The 25,943-nt window shown below is 34.8% G+C and overlaps 1 protein-coding gene across 8 annotated transcripts in view; it reads left to right on the top strand.

Moving 5' to 3' along the window:
- Positions 1-25,943, top strand: part of Brca2 (breast cancer 2, early onset) — a 77,592-nt gene that overhangs the window by 5,037 nt on the left and 46,612 nt on the right. For all 8 annotated transcript variants that reach the window (XM_005387718.2, XM_005387715.2, XM_013515889.1 and 5 more), the window contains exons 3-11: positions 906-1,130; positions 5,855-5,963; positions 6,778-6,827; positions 6,917-6,957; positions 7,130-7,241; positions 16,369-16,418; positions 16,775-16,886; positions 17,692-18,801; positions 20,592-25,469. In XM_005387718.2, coding sequence (XP_005387775.1) covers positions 906-1,130; positions 5,855-5,963; positions 6,778-6,827; positions 6,917-6,957; positions 7,130-7,241; positions 16,369-16,418; positions 16,775-16,886; positions 17,692-18,801; positions 20,592-25,469 — 6,687 coding nt within the window. The remainder of the gene's footprint in view (positions 1-905; positions 1,131-5,854; positions 5,964-6,777; positions 6,828-6,916; positions 6,958-7,129; positions 7,242-16,368; positions 16,419-16,774; positions 16,887-17,691; positions 18,802-20,591; positions 25,470-25,943) is intronic.

The raw sequence follows: 25,943 nt of genomic DNA, 5'->3' as shown, positions 1-25,943 counted from the left end.
GTAGTGGATAATCTCAGCATGCCTACACATTTATTTCCTCTGAAGTTCAGGCTGGTTTCTGTCTGTGAGGCTGGAACCAGACCTGTTCAGCAGTTAGCACACCTTCTATGGGCTTGAACTCAACTGGGAGCCACTAGAGGGAACCAGCAGTCATTCTGAGTTCCAAGTTCAGCTGGCCCCTGTCCAAGATGGCTCCTTGCCAGTGGCTCTTTCCTGTGGGACAGCCGTATCAGTGCCACTCACCAGCCAGTGTAGTCCATGGGGTGCACTTACCTGTTGTACTGCTGCATCACTCCATGGAGGCCCCTGGAGTTGCCAGCAGTCACTCTGTGTCTACAGATTTGAACTGCTTCTCCTACACAGTGAGTCTCACTCAGGGAGAAGGCACTGCCCACTGTCTCCTTCTTCGTTGATGTTTCGCTCTTTGCTCTCCCTCTGGGCTTCAGTTCTCATGACAGATCCTTCCTGGGTCCAAGGGACCCACTTCCCTCTTTGTTCTCTTCCTTGTAATGCATATTCCAGTGTCTGGACAGCAAATCTCAGGCTCTTTTTCTGTCGCTTACCACTCCGCCATCTTCCTGGAAGTCTTTTTTTCCTGTTTTGATAGGGTACATGTTTCTCATACCCATAAATTTACCACATACACTCATGCAGTAGAATGTATTCCTAATTGTGAATGGTTTTTGAATATCAGGATAAGAAATAAATATTAAATAGATAAAAATAAAAGGCTAATATAGCCAAGTGTTACCCCTTATAAGATAATGGATTATCTTGCTTACTTAATGTGCCTCTAGAAAAATAATGAATAGACAAAATTTCAAATGTCCTTTTATTATGATTTTTATTGCTGTATCAATTTTTCTATGTCATTGATTAAGATGAGTTTTTTGTTTCTCTTATAGATTTGGGACCAATAAGCCTTAATTGGTTTGAAGAACTTTCTTCGGAGGCTCCACCCTGTAATTGTGAACCTGCAGAAGAATCTGAATATAAAGTCAACAGTTATGAGCCAAGTCTATTTAAAACACCACAAAGGAAGCCCTGTTATCAGTTAGCTTCAACTCCAATAATATTCAAAGAGCAAAGTCAAACTCTACCACTATACCAGTCTCCTTTAAATGAATTAGGTGAATACAAATTAAATGTGGATAACTATGTGATGTAGTAGATGAGGGGAAAACATGAACTGAAAATTCAGGCAAACTTATTTTAAAATCTCTGTCGTGTTGCGCAGACAATCTCTCTAGCCTTACCTTCTTTTCTTGAATAATGGTTGATCAAATAATACTCAGTAGATTTGGATTAAGTAAAATAATCTAGATACTTAATAAATGTTCCTTTTCCTCTCCTTTGATTAATATATCCTGGCAACTGAGATTTATTGAGTTATGTCTTTATAATAAAAAACAGGATTTGATTAGATGTTGATTAAACTATATTTTGCAGTCTATAATAGGGCAGAGATTATTTTCATCAATTGGCTATAAATATCTTAATTTGTAAGTTTCCCTAGCCGTCATGCTACCTATTTTCAAGCAGTTAAGTAATAAGATTATATATTTCCTCATTCAAATATTTGTTGCCTGCTTGACATAAGTAATGTACTTTCCCTTTGTGTGAAGTATTACTCTCTGGTAAGGGGAATAAGTATTACAGAGATAAAGTACAGTGCTGTATATGCTTGAGTGTGGTATCTGCCAAAAGAAGAGTAAAAAGTACAGTGAGAGTTGAGAGGAAAGAAAACGGTGTTGGGAAAAGTTACGTTTTCTTTATATATATTGTTACCTGGGCCCACAACCTCCTTTCTTCTTCCTACCTTTTCTCTAATTTATGCATTCATCTTCCAGATCTTGGCTTAAATATCTCTGCTTTTGAAAAACATTCCCTGTCTTTCCCTACTGAGTTTCTAGTGAAGGAGACATACATAAGCAATTTTAGTGTGATGCATGCTTTGAAAGGAAATTAATGGCACTAGGAGGTACACATATGAAGGGAACATAGGTAATAGACAAAGTTTTTTTATATAAAATTGAATTTCAAGTGGTATACTTAGTATTTGGTAAATATTTGAAGTATAAATATTTATTTTAGAAAGTCTAGTAATCTAGAAGCCGTCTTTGGAAATAATTTTTTTCAAAATGTGATGCCTAGATCATCAGAATCTTATGGAGTGCTACTTGAAAGGGTAGATTGCAGATTCTATGCTGAATCTTTTGAATTAGAATCTCTGGAAATGAAGCCCAGACCCCCATCCCCCACCCCTCACCCATACTGCGTATCAAACCCAGAACCTTGGCACTGAATTATCGAGACAGGATCTTACTCAGTTGCCTCGGCTGGGCTCAGATTTGGTGTCCTCCTGCCTGAGCCTCCCAGAGTAGAAGCCCTACCTCTTAAACTACCTGGGTATTCATAAAAGAAGATTGGAGATGGGGAAATGAGTTGGGCTGGGGATGGTGGTACATGCCTGTAGTCTTGTGGCTATTCTGGCTGCTGAGTCAGTAGGACTGCAAATACAAGACCAGCCTGGGCAGCATAGCAGTGTCCTGTCTAAAAATAAAAAGAGCTGGGGATGTAGCTCAGTGATCCTGCGTTCAATCCCAGTACTGAAAAAACCCCAGGAGGGTCAATTAGGAAACACCTAATGTTCAGGTGATGAGGCCAAGTGGTTGAATTAGTATAACAGTCCCTTCTTATTCATGATTTTAGTTTCCTTGGTTTTATTTAGTCAAAGTCAATTGCAATATTAAGTGGAAAATTTCAGGTATAAATGATTCTTAAATTGTGTACCATTCTGAGAAGCATGATGAAGTCTTGTCGTTTCTCATTATACCCTAACTTCTTCTTACTTGGTAGCTGTCTCAGTTATGCAACCTGTAGTACAGTGTTGCTTGTGTTCTGGTAACTCTTAAATAGTAGCCTCATGCTATATCCTGATGCCTGCATCACTTCATTCCATTTGGTAAGCATAGTATCCACTCACATCACAAGAAGGACGAATGCAGCTCAGTAAGATGATGGAGAGCACACATTCACATAACTTTCATTACAGTATCTGTTATAATTGGTCTAATTATAATGTTAATCTCTGGTGTGCCTACTTTATCTTACATGTATGTGTATAGGAAAAAACATAGTATAATAGGCTTCAGTACTCCCTGAGCTACAGGCCTCCACTGAATCTTAGAATACATCCCCAAAGGATAAGGGGTAGCTACTACTATAATAGTGAAAATAGATATTGAAGGTAGAAACTGTAAGACCCTGTAGTAGCCTAGACGTGGAGGAATGAAAAAGAACAAATGACAAGGCAGAGCATAAGTAAGTTAAAATATGGTGATGGCCGCCATAAAAATTGGAAACACTTGTAAACTGGAAGAAAAGCAGTCTTAGAAAGGAAAAGGTTGAGTCTTGGATTATATTTTGAGACAGTAGTGGAATGTTAAGGTGAAGGTATTTTCTGAGGTTTAAGGAGTATAAGGCTAAACCTAGGGAAAATATAGTCAGGAGAAATTGTAATAGCAGTCAGGAGAAATTGTAATAAAAGTAAACTTTTTTTGGAAAGTGAAAAAGTCATATATAGTGAGACAATTATGAGGTATAAGATAAAGCTTTAAGGGGTATTTAGGAGATGCAGGAGAGACAAGGACAAAAAAGGAATCATCCCTTCAACAAATATTCAATGCTTATGCCTGGTGGCTTGCTAGCATTAACAATACAAATGTGAATGAGATAGTGTTTCACCTTTAGGTAATCAGTCTTTTAAGATAGAAAACCAGACATGCTGGTGTGATATATGATATTAAAAGCAAGTACAAAGTGCTGTGTAAAGTGAGTAGCTATCTGTAATATAGTAAGGAAAATTTTGATAAGTTCTTTGCTGAACCTACTACTTTAACCAGTGGTTAATTATTTATTGTAACCTGTCGGAACTAGCTTGTCTAACCAGGGAAGAATAGAAATGAATTAGTAAGGTCACTCTGAACTCACTTGCAAAGTAGTTAACTTTTTAATTTATAATGTATTAATAATTTCTAGACACTTCTTGCTTTTATTTTAAATTCATTACTGAAATGTGCAAGCAGCAAACTTAACACTTTTTTTAACCTTGTTCATTTGTAACATACAATATGTGTATTACATACTGTATATATTTTATTTGTTTGTTTATTTGCTTTGTGGTACTGGGAATTGAACCCAGGGCCTGTGCACTGGAACTACATCCACAGCCCTTTTTATTTTTTGAGAAAGGGTCTCAATTGCCTAGACCAGATTCAAACTTGTGATCCTCCTGCCTTAGCCTCCCTCAATACTGGGATTCATGTACTATCATGTCTGGCTAGCAATAATTATTTTTTAAAATAACATGTGAATTATTTATTATATAAATAAGGGATAGTTTATTTTCCCAAAAGTTCTTTAAATTAATGATTGTAGGATCAGTGAAAGCAATTTCATTTTTTCAGTACTAGAGACTGAACCCAGGGCCTTCACAGTGAGCTTCATCCCCAGCATTTTTTTTTTTTTTTTGGATACATGAGCTCTCTAAGACAGTAAGTTGCCCAAGCTGGGCTTGAACCTGAGATTCTCCTGCCTCAGCTTACAGGCCTGTCCCATCCAAGCCTAGCTTAAAGCAACTACTGTTAAAAGCACTTTTTTCTAAGAATTATATTAAATGCCTTGGGTGACAAAATTGTAGGCACTACCAACCAGTAGAACCACTTCAGTACTTTTTGCCCTGGAAAGTCAAATAGAGTACCTTATGGGAAAACAGGAATATTGAAAGACTACAAATAGGATTTGATATTGATAGAGCTAACTACAGCTTTGGAAACTGTTACTGTCTTAGAAAGTAAAAGTGTTTGATGAGAATAGAAATACACTGCTATCTACAAGTTTCTGTAATTATACTTAATTGATTTAGCCATATATAGTGACCATAATATATCAGGCATTATTTTTTCTAGGAATTCAGTGATAGGACATAATCTGTGCCACAAGGAAATCACAGAATAATGGAGGAAATAGGAGCATCTTACGGTAAACTATTCAGGGAACACACAAAAAGGTCAGGCACCTGTACTTACCATAGGGTACACTAAATGCTTCAGTAGGAAGTAGTTTCTAAATGAAGCCTTAAAAAGGATTGTCTAGGTCAAGAGAAAAAGAACAAAAAAGAAACATCTTGTACAAAGTCCTGTAGGTTAAAGAGAGCATTTCTCCAGGATGTGCAGTGGTTCAGTAGAGCTGAAAAGTAAAATGTGAAAAAATGACACCATAAAAATGAAGAAATCAAACTGGGTTAGGATATAGCTTGGTGGTCATGTGCAGTGCCCTGGGTTCAGTTCCCAACATCAAAACAAAACACCTCATCAAATCAAAGACTTTATTACTGCACAGTTTTGTTACAGTGTTTGAACTTGATCTTGGAATAGGATCTCAACAGAGTTTTTTCAGCCGTAGGGTGACATGGTAAGATTCAATACCTTAGTAGGTTTTCAAATATTGTCTTTTGCATTACTATTACCCTCTGTAATACTCCCTGATACCATACTACTGTCTGTAACTTAATAGGAGAAGGTTTCATATTCTACTTTCTATTCCGCTTGTGAGTATTTCAAAAAATTTATCATACTAAATTATGAACTCTTTGAGGTAAAAGCTTTATCTTAAATTGCAACGTTACCTAAAGGGACTTAGGCATATTACATGCTTGATATGGTTGGCTGGGAGGGGCATCCCTTTGGGGCAGGGGAGGAATAGCTTTCCATGAATTCTTCCTAGTGTAGATGAGACTTTGTTTTTAAGTACAAAATTTCAAAATTAAGAGCATAATCATTAATTGTTTCAGGAAAGGATATTGCCAATAGTGAACTTAAAAGTCGTCGCATAATGAAGGCTAATGTGGACCAAGCAAATGATGTTGCCAGTCCACCTCTAAATTCTGGTTTCAGTGAAAGGTATGCTGAAGCTATGATACTAAAATATTGAAATGAAGCAGATCATGGTGACACACACATCTAACCCTAGCACTCGGAGCTAAGACAAGAATTGCAACTTGGAGCCCATCTTAGGCAACTTAGTGCAACTGAGTGAGACCATGTCTCAGAAAATAAAAATATAAAGGGCTGGCGATGGAGCTCCATGTGGAAGCCCTAGGTTCAGTCCCCAGGACTGGAAAAATTAAGAAGAAGCATTTTCCTACATATATTTGTTTCATGGAAATGAATCTGATTTTTATCCTAATATTTATGACTGAGTGCTTGGTGGAGAATCTTATATTTTTAAATAATCTTTCAGGTTGTCCTTTAATTGAATAATTTTTATGTTAGAAATAATTTGTTTTGTATTTCTTGTAATGTTGAATTGTCTAGTTTTCTCTGTGTTCTATGGCTTTCCAAACAACAAAAATATTAATGGTAAAGCACTAAGTTCCTTGAAATATCAGTTTGAAATAAATTTTTTATGTACTTTGAGATTTTGGAGGGGACATGATGCTATTACACATTTATATTACTTAATTTTTCAGTTAAAAATACAGTTTCTGGTAGCTAAAATTTGTGAGCACTTTTGCTTTCAGTGGGTGTTTTAAACATCACTTAGTAGCCTACTTAATTCTTCAGGAGATTTACTTTTGAGAAAGTAACATGAAAATATTTAAAAGTACTGTAATTCTATCAAGGATGATGGAGAGTCTTTTGGAAAATAAAATTTTTATTTTCTTTTGGCCATTTGTTACTTGTTTAATAACCTAAAGGATTTGTCTTGCCTTAGTCCTCTTGTTCTACGATGTACACGGATAACACCACAAAGACAGAAGCCAGGTATGATTGAAAACAAGGGCTTTTATTTTTAAAATCATTGAGATATTAATAAAAATAAATTTCAATAATTTCTCTCTTTTCACCTCCAGTGATATGTGGAAGTTTATTTCATACACCCCGGCTTGTGAAGGTAAGTATTTTGCTTGGGTTTTTTTTATGGTGTATTACTTAATTTGACAGCGATATCATACCTTGCTGTGAGACTTACGGATCTGTATATAGGCATTCAGTAATGAAAAATGAAAAAATATTCTTTATCATCAGTGTGTTTCTGTGAAGTAAATTGTTGCCTTTCTTTCTAGGGTCAGACACCAAATCATATTTCTGAAAGTCTAGGAGCTGAGGTGGATCCTGATATGTCTTGGTCAAGTTCTTTAGCTACGCCTCCAACTCTTAGTTCTACTGTGCTCATAGGTAAAAATAGCAAATGTGAATTGTATGAGAAAAGATAGATGAGACTAATCAGCTGTTATCTCTAATGCTTTTTGTTAAAATGTGAAAAGAATATTAGATAATACTGTCTTTGATAAGTACGTTGGTTCAGAACAATTTTATTGCATTTAATGTAAAATGGAATAATTCATAAATACATTAAGTGCTTTTTTTTTTATTTTAAAGAGAAAAAAATAAAACAAAATTTCAAAACAAGACAATAGGAGAGTAGGGCCAGGTGTGGTGATGTATGCCTATAATCCCAGCACTCGGGAGGCTGAGGCAACAGGATTGTTGTGAGTTCGAGACCAGCCTGGGCTACAAAGTAAGCACAGGGCCAGCCTGAACTGCATAGCAAGACCCTGTCTCAAAAAGACAAAAAAAAAAAAAAAAAAAGAAGAGAAATTAGTAGTATAACTATCTTAAGTATCGTTTATATATATATGTGTGTGTATATGTATTTTTTTTGCTTTTCCCTACCTTTTCTCCATTCTCCCATCTCTCTCTTTCCTTTTGAAGTTTCTTCCCATTTTACAATGTCTGTTGTACATTTTCTATCTTACTTACCTGTCAGTTTCTCATATTAGGGAGATAATACAGTGTTTATACATGTGCGTCTAGTTTATTTCACTTATGAGTATGGTCTCAAGTTTATCCTCCTTTTGGCTGAGTAGTACTCCATTGTATATAAAGACCACATCTATTTTATCCATTCCTTGGTTGATGGACATTTGGATTGTTTCCAAGATCTATTACAAATTGTGGTGCTGTAAACATGGGTGCACATATATCATTGTGGTATAGTATTTTTAATTCTTCTGAGAAGATACCCAGAAGGGGAATAGCTGGGTCAAATGTGACCTCCAATCTTAGTTTTTTGAGGAATCTCCACACTGATTTCCACAGTAGTTGTACCGTCTACACCTCCCACCAAAAATGGAGAAGGGTTCCTTTTTCCCCCCACAACCCTGCCAGCATTTTCTGATGGTTGATTTCTTGATAATAGCCATTCTTTCTGGGATGAGATGGAATCTCAGGGTTGTTTTAATTTGTATCTCTTGAATGACCAATGATGTTGAACACTTTTTCATATATTTGCTGTTTATATTTCATCTGAGAAGTATGTACTCAATCTCAGATGCCCATTTTGGGATTGGGTCTTTAAATTTGGGAGGTCTGATTTTTTTTGAGTTCTTTATATGTTCTTGATAGTAATCCTTTTGTGAGGAACAGCTGGCAAATATTTTTTCCCACATTGTGGATTTTCTTTTCACTCTGCAGGTAGCTTCTTTTGCTGTGCAAAAGCTTTTTATTAAGATGAGATCCCAGGGGTTACTTTCTGTTACAGCTCCTGTGTGATTGGGGTTTTATTCATAAAGTCTTTGCCTATACCAGTGCCTTCAAGAGTTTTATCTATTCTATTTTCCAGCAGATTTAATGTTTTTGTTTTAATATTTAGATCTTTGATCCATTTCAGCTTTAGTGCATGATGAAAGATATGGGTCCAGTTTTGATCTTTGGCATGTGCAGAGCCAGTTTTCTCAGCACCATTTATTAAAGAGGCTTTCTTTCTTCTGTTGACATCTTTGGCACCTTTGTCAAAGATAAGGTGGCTGAGTATGTCTGGAGTTGTTTCTGCATCTTCTAATCTGTTCCATTGATCTTTGAGTCTGGGTTTTTTCTTTGCCAGTACCACACTGTTTTTATCACAGTAGCATTGTGGTATAATTTCAAGTCAGGGATTATGTTGCCCCCTCCCCTTGCCTTTGTTACCCAGAGTTGCCTTTGCTATTCTAGGTCTCTTCTGGTTTAAATGAATTTTAAAATTATTTTCTCTAATTCTGTGAGATATGCTATTGGAATTTTGATTGAAATTGTATTAAATCTGTATGATTTTGAAAGTATGGGGAACAAGGGATTTTTCCATTTTCTGATCTCTTCAATCTCCTTTTTCAGAGGACTGTAGTTTTTAATGTAGAGGTCTTTTACATCCTTCGTTAGATTGATTCCTAGGTATTCCATTTTTTTGGATGCTATTGTGAAAGGTGTTGTTTGAATGTTGACTTTGTATATCCAGCTATGCTACTGAATTTGCTTATTGTATCTAGCAGTTTTTTAGTGGAGTTTTGGGTGTCTTTATGTAGAATATCATGCCTTCTGCCTATAATGATAATTTAACTTCTTCCTTTTTTATTGTTACTCCTTTTATTTCTATCTCTTGTCTAATAAGTTTCCCAGACTACACTGAATAAGAATGGAGACAGTGGACATCCTTATCTAGTTCCTGATTTTTAAAGTGAAAGCTTTCAGTTTTTTCATTCAGTGTGATGTTGTTGGCTGTTGGTTTGTCATAGATGGCTTTTATCAGATTGAGATAAACACCATCTATTCCAATGTTCTGTAGGGTTTTTTCATGAATGGATGTTGGACTTTGTCAAAAGCTTTTTCTGCTTCTGTTGAGATGATCATGTGAGTTTTGTCCTTTGCTCTCTTTATTTAATGTATTACATTTATTGATATGCATATGTTGAATCATCCATGAATCCCAGAGATGAATCCCACTTTGTCATGGTGTATTATCTTCTTGATGATTTGCTGCATTCCATTTGCCATATCTTATTGAAGATATTTGCATCTGTGTTCATTAGGGAGATTGGCCTGTAGTTCTCTTTCCTAGTTGGGTCCTTCTCCAATTTTGGTATCAGGATAATGCTTGCTTCCAGGAATGAATTTGGGAGTATTGCTTCCCTTTCAATTTCATTAAAGAGTTTGAGATGTAGTGGTGTTAGGTCTTCTCTAAATTTCTTATAGAATTCAACAGTGAATCCATCAGGGCCTGAGCTTTTCTTTGTTGGTAGGTTTTTAATTACATATCCAATTTCATTGATTGATACTGGTTTATTTAGGATTTTTATATCCTTGACTTAACTCTGGTAGTTCATATGTATTTACAAATATGTCCATTTCTCCTTTATTACAAGTTTTCAAAGCAAGTATAGATGATCTGGATTTCTTCAGGGTCCATTGTGATTTCACTCTTTTAAGTCCTAATTACATGGATTTGAGTCCTTTCCTTCTTTTGATAAGGCTGGATAAGGGATAAGCATTTTTTGATTTTATTTAATTCAAAGAAGCAACTCTTTGATTCATTGATTATTTTTTTGTATTTTTTTTTACTTTCTAATGCATTAATTTCTGCTCTGATCTTTATAATTTCCTCCCTTGTATAAGCTTTTGACTTAGCCTGCTCTTCTTTTTCTAGAAGTTTGAAGTTCCCTATTAAGTTCTTTATGTGCACTTGTTCTGTTTTCCTGATATGGGTATTCACTGCTATTAATTTCCCTCTCTGGACTCCTTTCATTGTGTCTCATAAGCTATGGTATGCTACATTGTCACTATCATTTAATTGTAGAAATTGTCTAACTTGTTCTTTAATTTCATCTGTGAATTATTGGTTGTTGAGGAGGGTGCTATTTAATTTCCATGGCTTATAAAGTGCTTCAGGTTTCTTTTGCCATTGATTTCCAGTTTCATTGCACTATTGTCTGATAACATGCATGGGATAATTTCAATTCATTTGATTTTACATAAGGATGTATAATGAGCTTGTACAATTCATCAGTGAATCCATCAGAATCTGGGCTTTTCTTTGTTGGTAAGTTTTTAGTTATATTTTTAATTGTGTTGACTGACAACAGGGTATTTAGAACTTTTGTATCTTGATTCAGTTTTGACAGTTCATATGTGTTTAGGAATCTGTCCATTTCTTCTGTATTTTCCATCTTATTAGAGTACAAGTTCTCCAAGTAGGTATTGATGATCTGGATTTCCACAGGATCTGTTGTGATTTCACCCTTTTTGTTCCTAATGATGTGAATCTGAGTCTTTTCCTTTTTTTTTTTTTCTTTCTTTCTTTTTTTTTTTTTTGGTACAGTTGGCTAAGGGTTTATCAATTTCATTTAATATTTCAAAGAACCAACTCTTCAATTCATTGATTCTTTTTATTGCTTTATTTGTCTCCGTTGCATTAATTTCTGCTGTTTATAATTTCTTCTCTTATACGATGTTTCCTTTTGATTTGTTCTTCTATTTCTAGGAGTTTGAGTTCAACATTAAATTTTTTATTTGAGCTCATTCTGTTTTCCTCATGTGAGAATTCAGTACTATAAATTTTCCTCATACAACAGCTTTTGATACATCCATAGGTTCCAGTATGTTTTAATGACAGTATCATTTAATTGTAGATACTGTTTAATTTATTCTTTAATTTACTCTATACTCCATCAGTTGTTCAGGACAGTGTTGCTTAATTTCCATGTATTTATGTAGTTCTTGTGATTTCTTTTGCCTTTGATTTTCATTTTCATTGCACCATGGCCAGATAATATGCTTGGGATAATTTCAGTTCCTCTTCACTTACTTAAGCATGTTCTATGAGCTAATGTGTGGTCTGTTTTGGAGAATGCCCTATGTGTAGCTGAGAAGAGTGTGTATTCTAATGTGGGGTGAAACACTCAGTTAACGTTTACTAAGTTCATTTGTTCACTGGTTTGTTTTAGTTCTGATGTTTTTTGTTGATTTTTTATCTAATTGATCTATTTGTGATAGTGGGTTATTAAGGTCCCCCATTACAGTTGTGTTAGTGCTTATGTGAGTTTTCATGTCAGTTAATTTTTTTGTTTGTAGATGGCTGCACAATTATTTTTACGTATATATTTATGATTGTTATCTGTTCTTAGAGTTTTCCTGTCAGTATTTCCTGACCTTCTTTGTTTCTTTGATCAGTCTTGGATTGAAGTTCACATTGTCTGCAAATAGAATAGCTACTCCTGGTTTTTTCTGGGTTCCTATCATGTGGAACATTGTTTTCCATTCTTTGACTTTCAGTCTCTGAATTTCTTTTTTAATTAAGTGTGTTTCTTGTATACAGCATATTGTTGGATCTTATTTCTTGATCCATTCCGCCAGACTGTCTTTTGATTGGTGAACTGAGACCATTAACACTGATGGTTATAACTGATTTGCATTACCTTAGCCTTCTTACATTATTTTCCCCTTGTTGGATTACATGTCTTTTGTCAGTGTATAGTCAGTTTCTGTCTAGGTTAACAGATCCTGAGAACGAGGTGTGGCGTGATAAAAAGAAAAACAAGAGAGACAAAGTTATGGGATCAGGGGGCTACAACGTCTAGGGCTGAAGCCTCAATTACAGTCTTCTTTAGCCTTTTATTGGGATACAGACAAAAAGCAGCAACAGGGGAAATGGGAGGAATCATTAACAGGATTGTCAAGGACAATACAGCCTAATTATCACAGGAACTAAACTCTGACTTAGTTAGCTATCATGTTGTCATTTCTTCAGGCATATCTCAGCAAAGCATCTAGTGTTGTCCCGGTGGCTTTCCATAAGGACTAAGATCCTGCTATCATTTCCTTTTATGCTAATGCTTTTGCTAGACTTCCTCCCGAATCAAACAATCATATGGCTTGGTCAGGCTCAAAGTCCCAAATAGGTGTTACATTGAAAGGTAGACTATAGAATGTCCTTCTCCACAGTCTTTTCCCCTGTTTAATTGCTTGCCCTGCCTGGTAACTTCTTTTTGTTCATGTTCTTGTAATGGCAGTCTTCATTTTCTCTTAGTAAAAGAATCTTCAGAGCATATTGGAGAGCTTATTTAGTGTTCATGAATTTCTTCAGTTGTTCTTTTTCATGGAAGTATCTTATTTCTCCATTAATTTTGAAAGACAATTTTGCAGGGTACATCAAACTGGGTTGGAGGTTATTTTCTTTTAGGGCCTGAAATACCTCCCTCCAAGCTCTCCTTGATTTTAGGGTTTGAATTGAGAAGTCTGCTGTGATTCTGATTCTCTTTCCTTTATTGTGATTTGTTTCTCTTTTCTGATCCCTTTTACGATTCTAGTCTTATGCTGAATTTTTGAAATCTTGATTACTATATGTGTTGGGGTAGGTTTATTTTGGTCATGGCTATTTGGAGTTTTATATGCTTTACTTATTTGTATGTGAAATTCTTTATCCAAGTTTGGGAAATTTCCTGCCATTATTTTTGTGAAAAGTGCTTTTATGGCATTTGTGCTGTCTAGAGCTTTCTCATTGACTCCAGTCATTGTTATGTTGTTCGTCTTTGCTTCATCTTGTAGCTGTTGGATTGATTTTGCATGGTCCCTTGCTGTTTTTAATATGTCTGTCTTTTTGTGGTCACTAGCTGCAATACTCTTTTAGATCTGAGATTCTATCCTTGCCTTTGTTTAATCTGTTGCATATACTTTCAGCAGAGTTTTTCATCTCCTAGATATCTTTCCTGTTTCATGAATTCTGTTTCTTTCCTATGTTGGGTATCCATGGTTTGCATCATTTTCCTAAGCTCTTCTATTTTTTTTTTTTTTAACCTATCTGCTCTAACGTCTGGCATTCTGATCATTTCTTTTTTTACTTAAGATAATTATTTTTTCTATAGCCTCATCCATTTTTTTTTCACTTCTGATGTTATCATTTCAGAAAGTTTCAGCATGTGGCTTCTGGTTTCTTCAGTCTCATGGTGCTCTGAACCTGTCCTCAGTGGTCTTTCCATTTTCCTTCTGTGTCTTGTCATTTTCCATTTTCTATTTTTTATTTTGTTTTGTTTTTTGTGTTGATGTTTGTAGAGGAAATCCAGTCAAACAAACAAAGAAAAAGAGGGGCTGTAAAATTCCTCTGGAGCCTACAGTTCTGTGGTAATGTGCAAGTCACAGCTCAGAAATGTGCTGTGTACTCCAGGCAAGTTTGCCATAGGGTTTGTGGGGTATGTGGCTGATCGTGGTCTCTGGATGTAGGGGCTGGGGCTGGTCTGTTGCTGAAGTTCTCCCCAAGCCCTTTGATACAGAATGGTGGCCGTGCCCTGCTTCTGTTCCACATGTCTGTGTGCTGGAGCACAATGCCAGTTCACCTAACTTACCAACTGCTGGCTCGTATTTTCACTGCTGGTTTAGACTTTTCCACGCACTGGTCCTGCCTGCCAGTGTTTGGTCCCGCCTGCCGGTGTGCCCATTAAGTGATATTCTGTTTTTTTTTATTTTTCTTTAAATTTTATTTTAAAGAGAGTAGTGAGAAACAAACAAACAAACAAAAAGAACAATAGCAGCATATCAGTATCACAAACATAAACAAACCAAAGCAAGAACATTTAAAGTGATACAGGGTTTCAAGACAAAATAATACAAATTAACAGTGGTTGTTATATTACATATCCCTATCCTCAACTATGTTGCTCAGATTACCAGATGTAAGAATGGAAGATTGTTCAAACCATTAAAGAGAATAAGAAAATAATTATTAGATAAAACATTAGAGATAATACAGAGTTTCACTAGACAAGATGGTAGGAATTCACCATGGTAATTCCATTGCATATTGTTACCTTCGAATCAGTTGCTCAGATTACCAGATATAAGCATGCAAAATTCAAGTGATATTCTATAAAAGGGCTGAGCATTACATTTTAGCACTGTGCCCCTAATCTATAATAGCTTTATAAAAACTCATTTGCCAGCACATATTAAGCATTTAAGAGCTAATGTTTGACATTAACTATGAAATTTTTACAGATAATTATGATACTTTGGGCATTAAAATAAACTTGAGTAAATTTTGTTTCTTTGTTTAAATCTGATGTGCAGGTCTGTATTGCCAGTAGCACTCAATTGAGGTTTTAAATTTCACAACTGTAATTATACATCTGTGTGGTTATGTGAAATATTTAATTATTCACTTATTGAACTCTGCTTAGCTCTGTAAAGGCTGAGTATAGTTTCTTGGCCCTTAGTTGGTATTCAGCAAATTTTTAAGCAAAAGAATATATTTTATGTAATTCTCTACTACTGTTTAGAATGTTGAATAAGTAGGTAGTAGTTTCATTAACTTACCAGATCTAGAAGTATTTATTATTGTAAAACAACTTAAAATCTCTGAGTAGCTGTGATTTGGCTAATCATGACTTAATATTGAGAGGCTATGATGACTTCTTTTTAATTTTATAATATTAAGTAAACAAGTAAGTGTAAAGAAGTGTCTGTAAATGTAATTAAATACAATGGGAACAGGAATTTGGAAGTTCATCTAAATAAATACATCTCAATTTGTAGGCACGACATGAAAGATTGAATAATAATAGAGAAAAAAGTAAATACCAATGACATTGCTCTCTAGGAGATACTGAAATAAATCACTGTTTTTCAAATTGCAGAAAAATATTGTAGTTTACAAATTAATTATGAATCTATACCTTTTCTTTCTTTAACGAAGTATAAAGAATTAAAAAAGGAGAATGCTTCACGTGTAGTTAGGGTTGTCATAGTTAGCAAGTGAAAATACAGTACATCTGGTCAAATTTAAATTTCAGGTACACAGTAATTTTTAGTGTGTTATTTCAGACATACTCATTTATTGTTAATCTGAAATTCAAGTTTAATGAGATGTATTTTAACCCCCCTTCCTTACACATAGTAAAATTTGCTTTATAACACTGTTTCTTATGTATGTATACAAGTACAGAGTCATAAAATACATATTTATTATTGTGGAATGTACTGAAAGCATGAGTTTGTACCCAAAACCAGGAGGGTTTTTGTTTGTTTGCTTATTCTAGCAAAATAAACATTCCATTTTGATTCATCTTTAGCTGGGAGTGATTTAATTTTTTTTATTGCTTACATGAAATAATAATAAAGGTAAAAAGCCTTTTGTCTACTATGAATCATTTAATATACAGTGTACTTTTAAGCTGTATTATTTTCTAAATAAATGCTCAAGTCTCAAAGCTTTACCTTTTTAAATTGTGACCTTACAGCTTCATCTGATTTTCCAAGTGATTTAGGACAGTATTATCATAAAGCTGGGATCAATAAGCCGTTATTTCTCAGCTTTCTCATGAGTGTTATTAAGGAAGTGTAAGTAAAGCCTATTCATTGACCTTTCCAGTTACTATACTTGGGCCAATTAACTTTATTTCAGATGTGTCATTTAATTAAATACTACAGGTACTTTATGATTTCTGACTAAAAACTAATATTCTAGTGTATGAGAAATAATACGAGTGGAATTTTTATTTTACAGCCAGAAATGAGGAAGAATCTGAAACTGTATTTCCTAATGATGCCTCTGTGGTGAGTAAATACATTAAATTGATCACACTGTTGAAATTGAAATTCCCTGTATTTTAAGAATGCCTTGAGTTTGAGGTCATCCTGGACTCCATAGTGACTCCAAGGCAAACCTGGACAACATAGCAAGACCCTGTCTCAAAAAGAAAGAAAAAAAATACTTCGGTAGACCATTTGTCCATAATTTTCATTCTCTAATTTATGTTATACCTAAACCTTTGAGAAAGTCTCTAAACCTGATCTTTTATGTAATTTCTTTGACATTCTGCAAAACTCTGCTATCACAATGTTTAAGAATAATCTGCATATATATGTGCATTGAAAGTATTTATACTAGTGATATTAAAAAATGTTTGCAGATTTTGAAGCACTGTTTGTCTAACCATGATGAAAACCTAAAGAAAAATGATAGATTTATCCCTTCTGTGATAGAAAATGAAAACAAAAATCAAAGAGAAGCTAGTCATCATGGTAAGTCTTTTTAATTGAACTTATTATGTTAAGGAGGGCGGGTGGCAGTTCTGATGCTCCAACCAAAGGCCTTACACTTGTTAGGCAAGTACTCTACAACTGAATTAACAGGACCTGCTGTCGGGGCTGGGGATTTAGCTCAGCGGCAAAGCACCTGCCTGGCAAGTGCAAGGTCGTGAGTTCGGTTCCTGGTACCGGAGAAAAATCAAAAAAAAAAAAAAAAGAGGACCTGCTGTCAACTACTGTTTTTAACTGACGTAATTGACCCTTTTTTCTTTATAGAGAAAACATGTATTTTCTGTCTTGACTGTTTAAGTTAAGATACTGAAGGTAACAACAAATTTGACTTAGATGTCAGTATTTAAATATCATACTAACACAGTGTTACTCAATCTGTTGTAACACAAAAACAAAACTGTTATTTTGCAGAGATAAGACATGTTTAACAAACCATGGGGGTTTTTTTTTCTAATTAGAAAGTAAATATAGTTGTGGATCTACTGAAGGTTACAGCTATTGTGAAATACTGCATTTTTTTTAGTATATATGTGAGCTTTGATTGTTCAGAGCTGGTAAAAGAAGATTATTAGGGATTGGAATATGAATGAAAGGCTTGGATATGTTGGGATCAGGCCTTACCAGAAAAATAGGGGAAGGTGATTTGTGGAGGAAAAAAAAAGTTAGCCCTCAGAATAACCTTTAAATACTAAATTGTGTTATTTAGTATATATGTCTTAGGTGGGAGTAATATATAAATTATGGCTGTATTATAAAGTATTAACATGCCTCTTTTAAATTTTAACAGGATTGGGGGAAACGGTAGGAAATTCATTTGGTAAAGTAAGTAGCTGCAAAGATCACTTTGGAAGGTTAATGCCAAATCCCCTAGAAGATGAAGTAAGTGAAACAGTCACGGACATTTTTGAAAAAGATAGTTTTTCATTATGTTTTTCTAAGTATAGAACAGGAAATCTACAAAAAACAAGCAAGACTAGGAAAAAAATTTTCCATGAAGCAAGAATTGATGACTTCACAGAAGAAGCTAAAAAACGCATGAAAGAAAATAAACATTCATTTGCATCTGAAGTGGAACCAAATGATAGTGATCCTTTAAGTTCAAATGTACCAAGTCAGAAGGCTTCTGCCCATGAAAGTGACAGAATCTCCAAGGAAGCTGTACCATGTTCAGGCTGTAAATGGTCTCAGCTAACACTCTCAGGTCTAAATGCAACCCAGACAAAGAAAATACCTTCACTGCCCGATTCATCTTATGCCCAAAATAATTCTGAAAAAGACATAATAGATAGTGAAAAAGAAAGTGCAAACCATAGTACTTCAGAAAATTCTTTGCCACATATTTCTAGTTTACCAGAAAAGATACCAACTGGCAAAAAACCTGGGGGTGAGAGAGATGAAGGGCAGCATCTTGAATCTCATGAAGGCTCCGTTCTTGCAGTGAAAGAGGCAGTATCGGGGACTTCTCCAGTAACTCCTCTATTTCAGGGTATCAAAAGGTCTATATTCAAGATAAGAGAACCATCTGAAAAGACTTTTAGTACAGTTTCTTCAGATAATGTGATCAATCCAAACTTTAAAGAAGAAACTGAAGCCTTTAAAAGTGGGTTGGAAATATATACTGTTTGTTCAGAAAAAGAGGATTCTTTATGTCTCAGTTCCATTGATAACGGAAGCTTGCCAGCCTCTGTCACACATTCTTCTGAAACTTTGAAGAATACAGGTTTAATATCCACTTTGAAAAAGAAAACAAAAAAGTTTATTTATGCTATAAATGATGAAGCATCCTGTCAAAGAAAAAAAATGCAGAAAGACCAAAAAGAAGAACTAACTAGCCATTCAGCCCAGTTTGAAGGAGACACTTTTGAAGCATCACTTACATTTGCAAATGCTGATGCAGGTACCATTTCTTGTGATTTGTGTTTTGTTTTGTGTTTTGTCAAAGTGTACATATAGTTTTATGGGTTGTGGTAAGTTCACTTATTTGACTGTGTTTCTTTAGCCTTTTTAAAAAATACACTGCCTGCTTCTGTAGGTTTGGTTTGGTTTTTTTTTTTTTTAGATCTTTATATCTTATATTCAGAATCAAACTTACCAAATCAGTTTGCACAGTATACATATTTGGTTTTGGGGGGTTTGTTGGGTTTTGTTTGTTTGTTTTTGATGTTTGGTTTGGTTTGGTGCTGCTGAGGACTGAGCCCAAGGCCCAGACAATTTGCTCTACCATGGAACTGTATATCCAGCCCCTATTTCTTTCCTTTTGAAACAGTCTTGCTCTATATGCTCAAGCAGTCATTCTTCATCAGCCTCCTAACCAGCTGGGCCATTACACCTGCCTTCATCACTGCTAAGACAGATTCTGACTTACAAACGTGAAGAGCATGATTACTTAATTCCTGCTTTAATTTAAAAGTGCTTATTATGTGCAAATTAAGCAACTTTATGTGGTGCTATTTGCTATATATTTTCTGTAGAGCATGAAAAAATAGAGAAGCTAATTTCTAATTAAATTTAATATAAGGCAGTCCTAAAATAATGATTTTTACTGTTGTTATATAGTCTTCTTAAGTATTTAGAGGTTGCTTAGAGTTACTGCTCTATCTCTGGGTCTCCGGAGTATGAACAGTGAAAGTCATGTTTTGTTTTTGCAACAGTTTAGTTTAACAGTAACTAAATTATGTGTTTAAAAAGAGGTTTAGAACTCCGGCATAGTGCCACTCACTTGTAGTCACAGCTACTTGGGAAACAGAGGCAGATGGATTGCTTGACTGCAGGAGTTTAAGGATAGCCTGGGAAACATAAACCTCATCTCAGAAGGAAAAAAGATGAATTTATCTATCTATGAGAAAATGTTAATAGGTCGTAATGGTAGTGAATAGGATCGGTGGTACTGGAGTACAGAGACTATTTGAAATTTGAGTTAAATTTCCAGAAAAAAGTCTGATTTTTTCTTTCTTTCTCGTTTTCTTTCTTTCTCTTTCTCTCTTTCTTCCTTTCTTCTTTTTCTATCTATCTACCTATCTATCTGTCTATCTACCTGTATATATACATATCATAGTTAAAGCTAGTGAAGCAGTTAGTATCTTGAAATCACTGGTTAAATGAAATGAAATGAAGACCTTTGACTTATTAATTGGAAATTGGAAGGATAGAGAAAAAAATTAATAGCAATTTCACTCATTTGCCCTTATAACTGACATTAGGTCATCTTTTGAGGCCTTCTTGCATAGACTCTGTTTTTCTTTTAATTATGTTTTTTCAATGCAAAAAAACTTAACTGCAGGAAACTTTTAGTATTCTCATTCCCCTGCCTTGCTTTTCTGTCTCCTACCATACTAGTTTTGGCAATGAAGCTTTTTCCAATTTAATTTGCCAATAAAAATTAAGGTTTTTTTTGGAAATTTGAGTTTTATTTATGGTAGCTAGCTGTTTATTTAAACTAGATTAGATAAACTAGATAAACATTGTGGTGATGTGTTATTTTTTTAAAATACTGAAGCCCTCTTTATCTTTGGCTAGAAAATGCAGTACCTTCACGATAGAGAATATGTAGAATTCTGTTTTAAATCTGACGCTTTTTGTTTTTCATGTAATTCTTGTTTTAAGCACTACTTTTTTCACGTAGTAGAATATTTAATGAATGTGATGGTGCTTTAATTTTATTTTGTCTTTTTGTGTTCTTATGTTTAGGTTTCTTGCATTCTTCTGTCAAAAGAACCTGTTTACATAATGATCCTGAAGAGTCAACCTTTTTAACCAACTCTTCTGGGACAAATCTGAGAAAATGTTCCAATAATGAAAGTAGTTATGCTAATACAATAATATCTCAAGATCTTAAGTATAAAGAGGCAAAACTTAATAAAGAAAAACTACAGTCACTTATATCCCCAGAAACTGACTTTTTGTCATGCCTGCAGAAAAGACAGTGTGAAGATGATCCAAAAAGCCAGAAAGTTTTAGATATAAAGGAAAATGTCTTGGTTGCAGCATATCAGCCTGAAGTTCAGCATTCAGAAGTAGAATATAGTGGTATTCCATTTCAATCACAGAAAAGCTTTTTTGATGGCCATGATAATACCAACCCTCTTATATTAACTCCTAGCTCCAAGGATCCTCTTTCAAATCCAGTTCTGATTTCTAAAGGAGAAGAATCATATAAAATATCAGAGGAACTAAAATGTAAGAATTGCCACACTGGTATTGAATTAGCTGAAAATAATTTCCTTGAAAAAAATCAAGAAATGTGTGTTTTAAGTGGAAATTATAAAAAAGTTGAGCTGTTGCCACCTGAAAAATATATAACAGCAGCATCACCTTCAGTGAAGATGCCATTCAACTATAATACAAAGCTAACAGTAATCCAAAAAGACCAAGAAGAAACTTCTGTAATTTCAGAAATGACTGCCAATCCAAACTCTGAAGACCTTTTCTCAGGCAGTGAGAATAATTTTGTCTTTCAAGTAACTGATGAAAGGAATAGTCCTGTTTTAGAAAAAACTAAGGAAATTCATAGATCAGGCTTTACTTTTATGAAAGAGCCCTTTCTCCAGAACTCTGCCATGGTAGTGAATACAGACATAGGTGAGAAACAAGCGGTCCAAGTGTGGATTACTGAAGATTTTGACCCATCAAATACAATACACGATCTTAAAGAGAACAAAAATAGTGTAAAGCACCATCTTACTTCAGGTCAAGACCTGAAATCAAATATCTCCTTGGGTGTGAAACCAAACAAGAATAATGATTACACACACAAAATGACAGGGGTTTTAGATCCAGCTTTGAGTCACAGTTTTGGAGGTAGCTTCAGAACAGCTTCCAATAGAGAAATAAAAGTCTCAGAACATAACATTAAGAAAGGCAAAATGGTCTTCAGAGATATTGAAGAACAATATCCTACTAGTTCGGCTTCTGTTGAAATTGTAAATATCTTATTAAATAGCCAAAATACATTTAAAAAACCTCATGTGTTTGATTCACAGGCAGCTAGTACTGTGTCTACCTGTGACCAGAGTAGTGGATCTGTTTTTGATTGTGAAAGTAACCATCCAGCCTCCCGGATGTTATCTCCAAAGCAAGATTTTAATTCAAACCATAATTTAACACCTAGCCAAAAGGCAGAAATTACAGAACTTTCTACTATATTAGAAGAATCAGGAAGTCAGTTTGAATTTACACAGTTCAGAAAACCAATCCACTTACTACAGAGTAATACACTTGAAGTGCCTGGAATCCAGATGACTGCCCTAAGTACCACTTCTGAGGAATTGAAAGATGTTGATCTTCATCCTGTAATTGATGCCTCATCTATCAGTCAGGTAGATAGGAAAAAATTGGAAGGAGCATTTGGAGAAAAACAAAAGTTTGCTTGTTTGTTGAAAAACAATACTAACAAAAGTGCCACTGGTTTTTTAACAAATGAAGTAGAGTTTGGAGGTTTTTATTCTGCTCTTGGCATGACAAAACTGAATGTTTCTCGTGAAGCTCTACAAAAAGCCTCAAAACTGTTCAGTGACATTGAGAATATTAGTGAGGAGACTTCTGCTGAGGTAGATCCAAGTTTCTCTTCAAGTAAATGTTATGATTCTGTTTCAGTGCTTAAGATAGAAAATCATAACAGTGATAAAAATTTAAATGAGAAAAACAGTTGCCAACTAGTATTACAAAACAATGCTGAAATGACTACTGGCGTTTTTGTTGAAGAAAATACTGGAAATTGTGTGAGAAATACAGAAAATGAAGATAACAAATACATTAGTGCCGGTGGAAATATTTGTAAATTGGGAAGATCTGGTGGCACCAATTCAAGTAAGGATGATACTGTTTGTATTCATAAAGATAAAAGTGATTTGCCATGTAATGATCAGCACAATATACATCCTAAATTATCTAGCCAGTTTATGAGTGAGGTAAACACAGAACTTAAAGAAACTTTATCAGATTTAACTTGTTTGGAAGTTGTAAAGGCTGAAGAGACGTGTTATATTAATTCAAATAAAGAATGGTTAACTACAGGTGAGGTGGAGCAATATACAAACAACTGTGATACATCCTTTCAGACTGCAAGTGGGAAAAATATCAGAGTCACCAAAGAGTCATTAAATAAAGTTGTACATTTCTTTGATCAAAAAACAGAAGACTGGAATGACTTTTCAGATTCCTTAAATTCTAAATTACTTTCTGGCATAAAGAACGAAATGGACATTTCAAGTCATGGGGAAACAAATATGAAAAATAAAGTATTGGGAGAAAGTACCCCAGCTGGTACTGGAACTCAGTTGAGTCACCTGCAGCAACCTGAATCTCAAATAAAAAATATCGAAGAACCTAACCTGTTGGGCTTTTATACAGCTAGTGGGAAAAAAGTAAATATTGCAAAGGAGTCTCTGGACAAAGTGAAAAATCTTTTCGATGAAAACCAGCAAGATGTTAGTAAAATTACCAAATTGAGTCAGCAAGTTGGAATGCCCCTACAAGACAGAGAGGACTGCAAAGAAGGGCTTGAATTGGCATGTGAGACGGTTGAGATAACAGCTATCCCAAAGCATGAAGAAATGCCCAGCCTAAGTAATAGTATACACAGACAAACTGAAAATCTTAAAACATCAAATAGTATCTCTTTGAAAGTTAAAGTACATGAAAATGTAGAAAAACAAATAGTAAATCCCCCTACAACTTCTTGCACAAATCAGTTCCCTTATTCAGCTGTTAAAGATTCGCCTTTAGCATTTTACACAGGACATGGTAAAAAAATTTCTGTGAATGCGGCTTTACTCTTTGAGGCAACAAAGTGGCTTAACAGAAAATTGGATGATGAACACGAAGAAATGAATACTGCTAAGGTTGTGTGTGTAAAGGAATATTCTCGGGATGATGTGAGAAATCCTTCAAATAAAATTAGTTCAAGCAGTATCATAACTGAAAATGACAAAGTTCCTCTCTCTGAAAAACAAAATTTAACTCATTTGAGTAACAGTAGCATATCTGACAGCTGCCATGCTGATGTTTGTCATTCTGATGATACATATGATGATTCAGGCTATCTCTCAAAAAATAAAATTGATTCTGGTATTGATTTAGTCATGAACGTCAAAGATAAAAATAGCAGTGGTTTTTCTGAAGTAGTATCCTCTATGAAAGAAGTAAACACATCTCCACAAGCCATAAATGAAGGTGTTTGTGTTCAGAAACCTGTGACTAGCTCTTCACCAAGCAAAAATAAAAACACAGACATTAACTTGACTATATCTGATTCAGATAATTTTGAGGTAGGGCCACCTGCATTCAGTACAGCCAGTGGTAAAATGGTCTTTGTTTCACAAGACTCAATTAAGAAAGTTAAAAAGATATTTACAGACAACTGCAATAAGATAATTAACCAAGACACTGAGAATAAATCAGACACTTGCCAAAGAAAAATTGTGACAGCTTCTGATAAGGCATTGGATAATTCAGAGGATGTTATTTTTCCTAACTCTGTAGATGATGAATGTGTGCATTCATGTAAGAGTTTTGCAGATACTCAAAGTGAAGGTTTACATCATAACAAAAGCATGTCTGGGTTGCAGATAGTTTCTGAAAGACCATCTTGTGTTAGCCTGAAAGCTTCAGATATATGTAAACTTAATAATATAGGGAAGCTTCCCAAGTCAGTCTCTTGTACAGATGTTTGTGGGATTTTTAGCACAGCAAGTGGAAAATCTGTAGACGTATCAGATGGTTCATTACAAAAGGCAAGACAGATGTTTTCTGAAACAGAAGATAGTGCCAAGCAACTGTTTTCCAAAGTATTTAAAAGTAATGAACATTCAGACCAATTCACAAAAGAAGAAAATACTGTAATGCATACCCCACCAAAAATAGTATCACCTCCAAAAAACTTCCATCATAATGCAAGTTCATCTGCTTTCTCTGGATTTAGCACAGCAAATGGAAAACTGGTTTCAATTTCAGAAAGTGCCTTACACAAAGTTAAGGGAGTGTTAGAGGAATTTGATTTAATAAGAACTGCTTATACTCTTGGGCATTCACCTTCATCTAGACAAGATGTATCAAAAATGCCTGTTTGTATTGATAAGAGAACCCCAGGAGACTTTAAAACGGAAAAAGACTACAGCGATGAATTTAAATTATCAGGTAACTGTAATACTGAAAGCAGTTCATCAGAAAGTAATCACTCTGTTAAAGGTTCTCCCTGTCTCTCTCAGTCTAAGCAAGACAGACACTTGGTCTTGGGAACCAAAGCTTCACTTTTTGAGAACACACATCTTTTGAGGAAAGAACAGGCTTTCCCCCAAAATGTAATGGAAATTGGTAAAACTGAAACTTTTTCTAATGACTCTTCACAAACAAGTGCAGAGGTGTGTTCTCCTTATCCCAAAGAACAAAAAAACTACTTTGAAACAGAAGCAGTAGAGATTGCCAAAGCTTTTATGGAAGATGATGAGCTGACTGATTCTGAACCACCAGGTCATCCTAAGCACTCACTTTTTACATGCCAAAAAAATGAGAGGGTTTTGTTAAATCCAAGAAGGGGAAAAAGAAGAGGAGATGCCCTTTTTTCAGTTGGTAAGTATCAACTTTTACTTTTTGGTTTGCCAATCTCAGTCACAATAGTCCTGGTGTTCTAGTGATTAGAGTGTTGTAAGTTTATTTATTTTATTTTTTAGGGTTTTACGTATAGTTTGAGAGTATGATTTGATTCTTGGTATCTCAAGTTTGTGCACTAAAGGTCATGTTTTAAAGTTCTCAGAATTTTTTTTGAGATTGTTAGTACAGTTAGATTTGAGAAATTACTGTTGAAAGTTTTTTTTCTAGAAAAGATGATACTTTTATATAACAGTCAGCATAGTACTTTCTAACTTTTCATATAGATTCAGTCTTGTTCTTTGTTGGTATTTAGTCAAACCATGTACTCGGTAATATATGGTACTTAGTCATACTATTTATTTAGCTTCTGTGAGCCAGTTTCCATATCTATAAATGCAAACACCGCCTCCTTCGGTAAATGTGAAGAGAAACTAATGTACCTAAAGCACTTAA

This window comes from Chinchilla lanigera, unplaced genomic scaffold, assembly GCF_000276665.1.
Source record: "Chinchilla lanigera isolate Chin_1 unplaced genomic scaffold, ChiLan1.0 scaffold00030, whole genome shotgun sequence".
Classification (NCBI taxonomy): domain Eukaryota; kingdom Metazoa; phylum Chordata; class Mammalia; order Rodentia; family Chinchillidae; genus Chinchilla; species Chinchilla lanigera.
The sequence above is the reverse complement of the archived record's forward strand: the minus strand, read 5'-3'. Positions and strand labels throughout refer to the sequence as shown.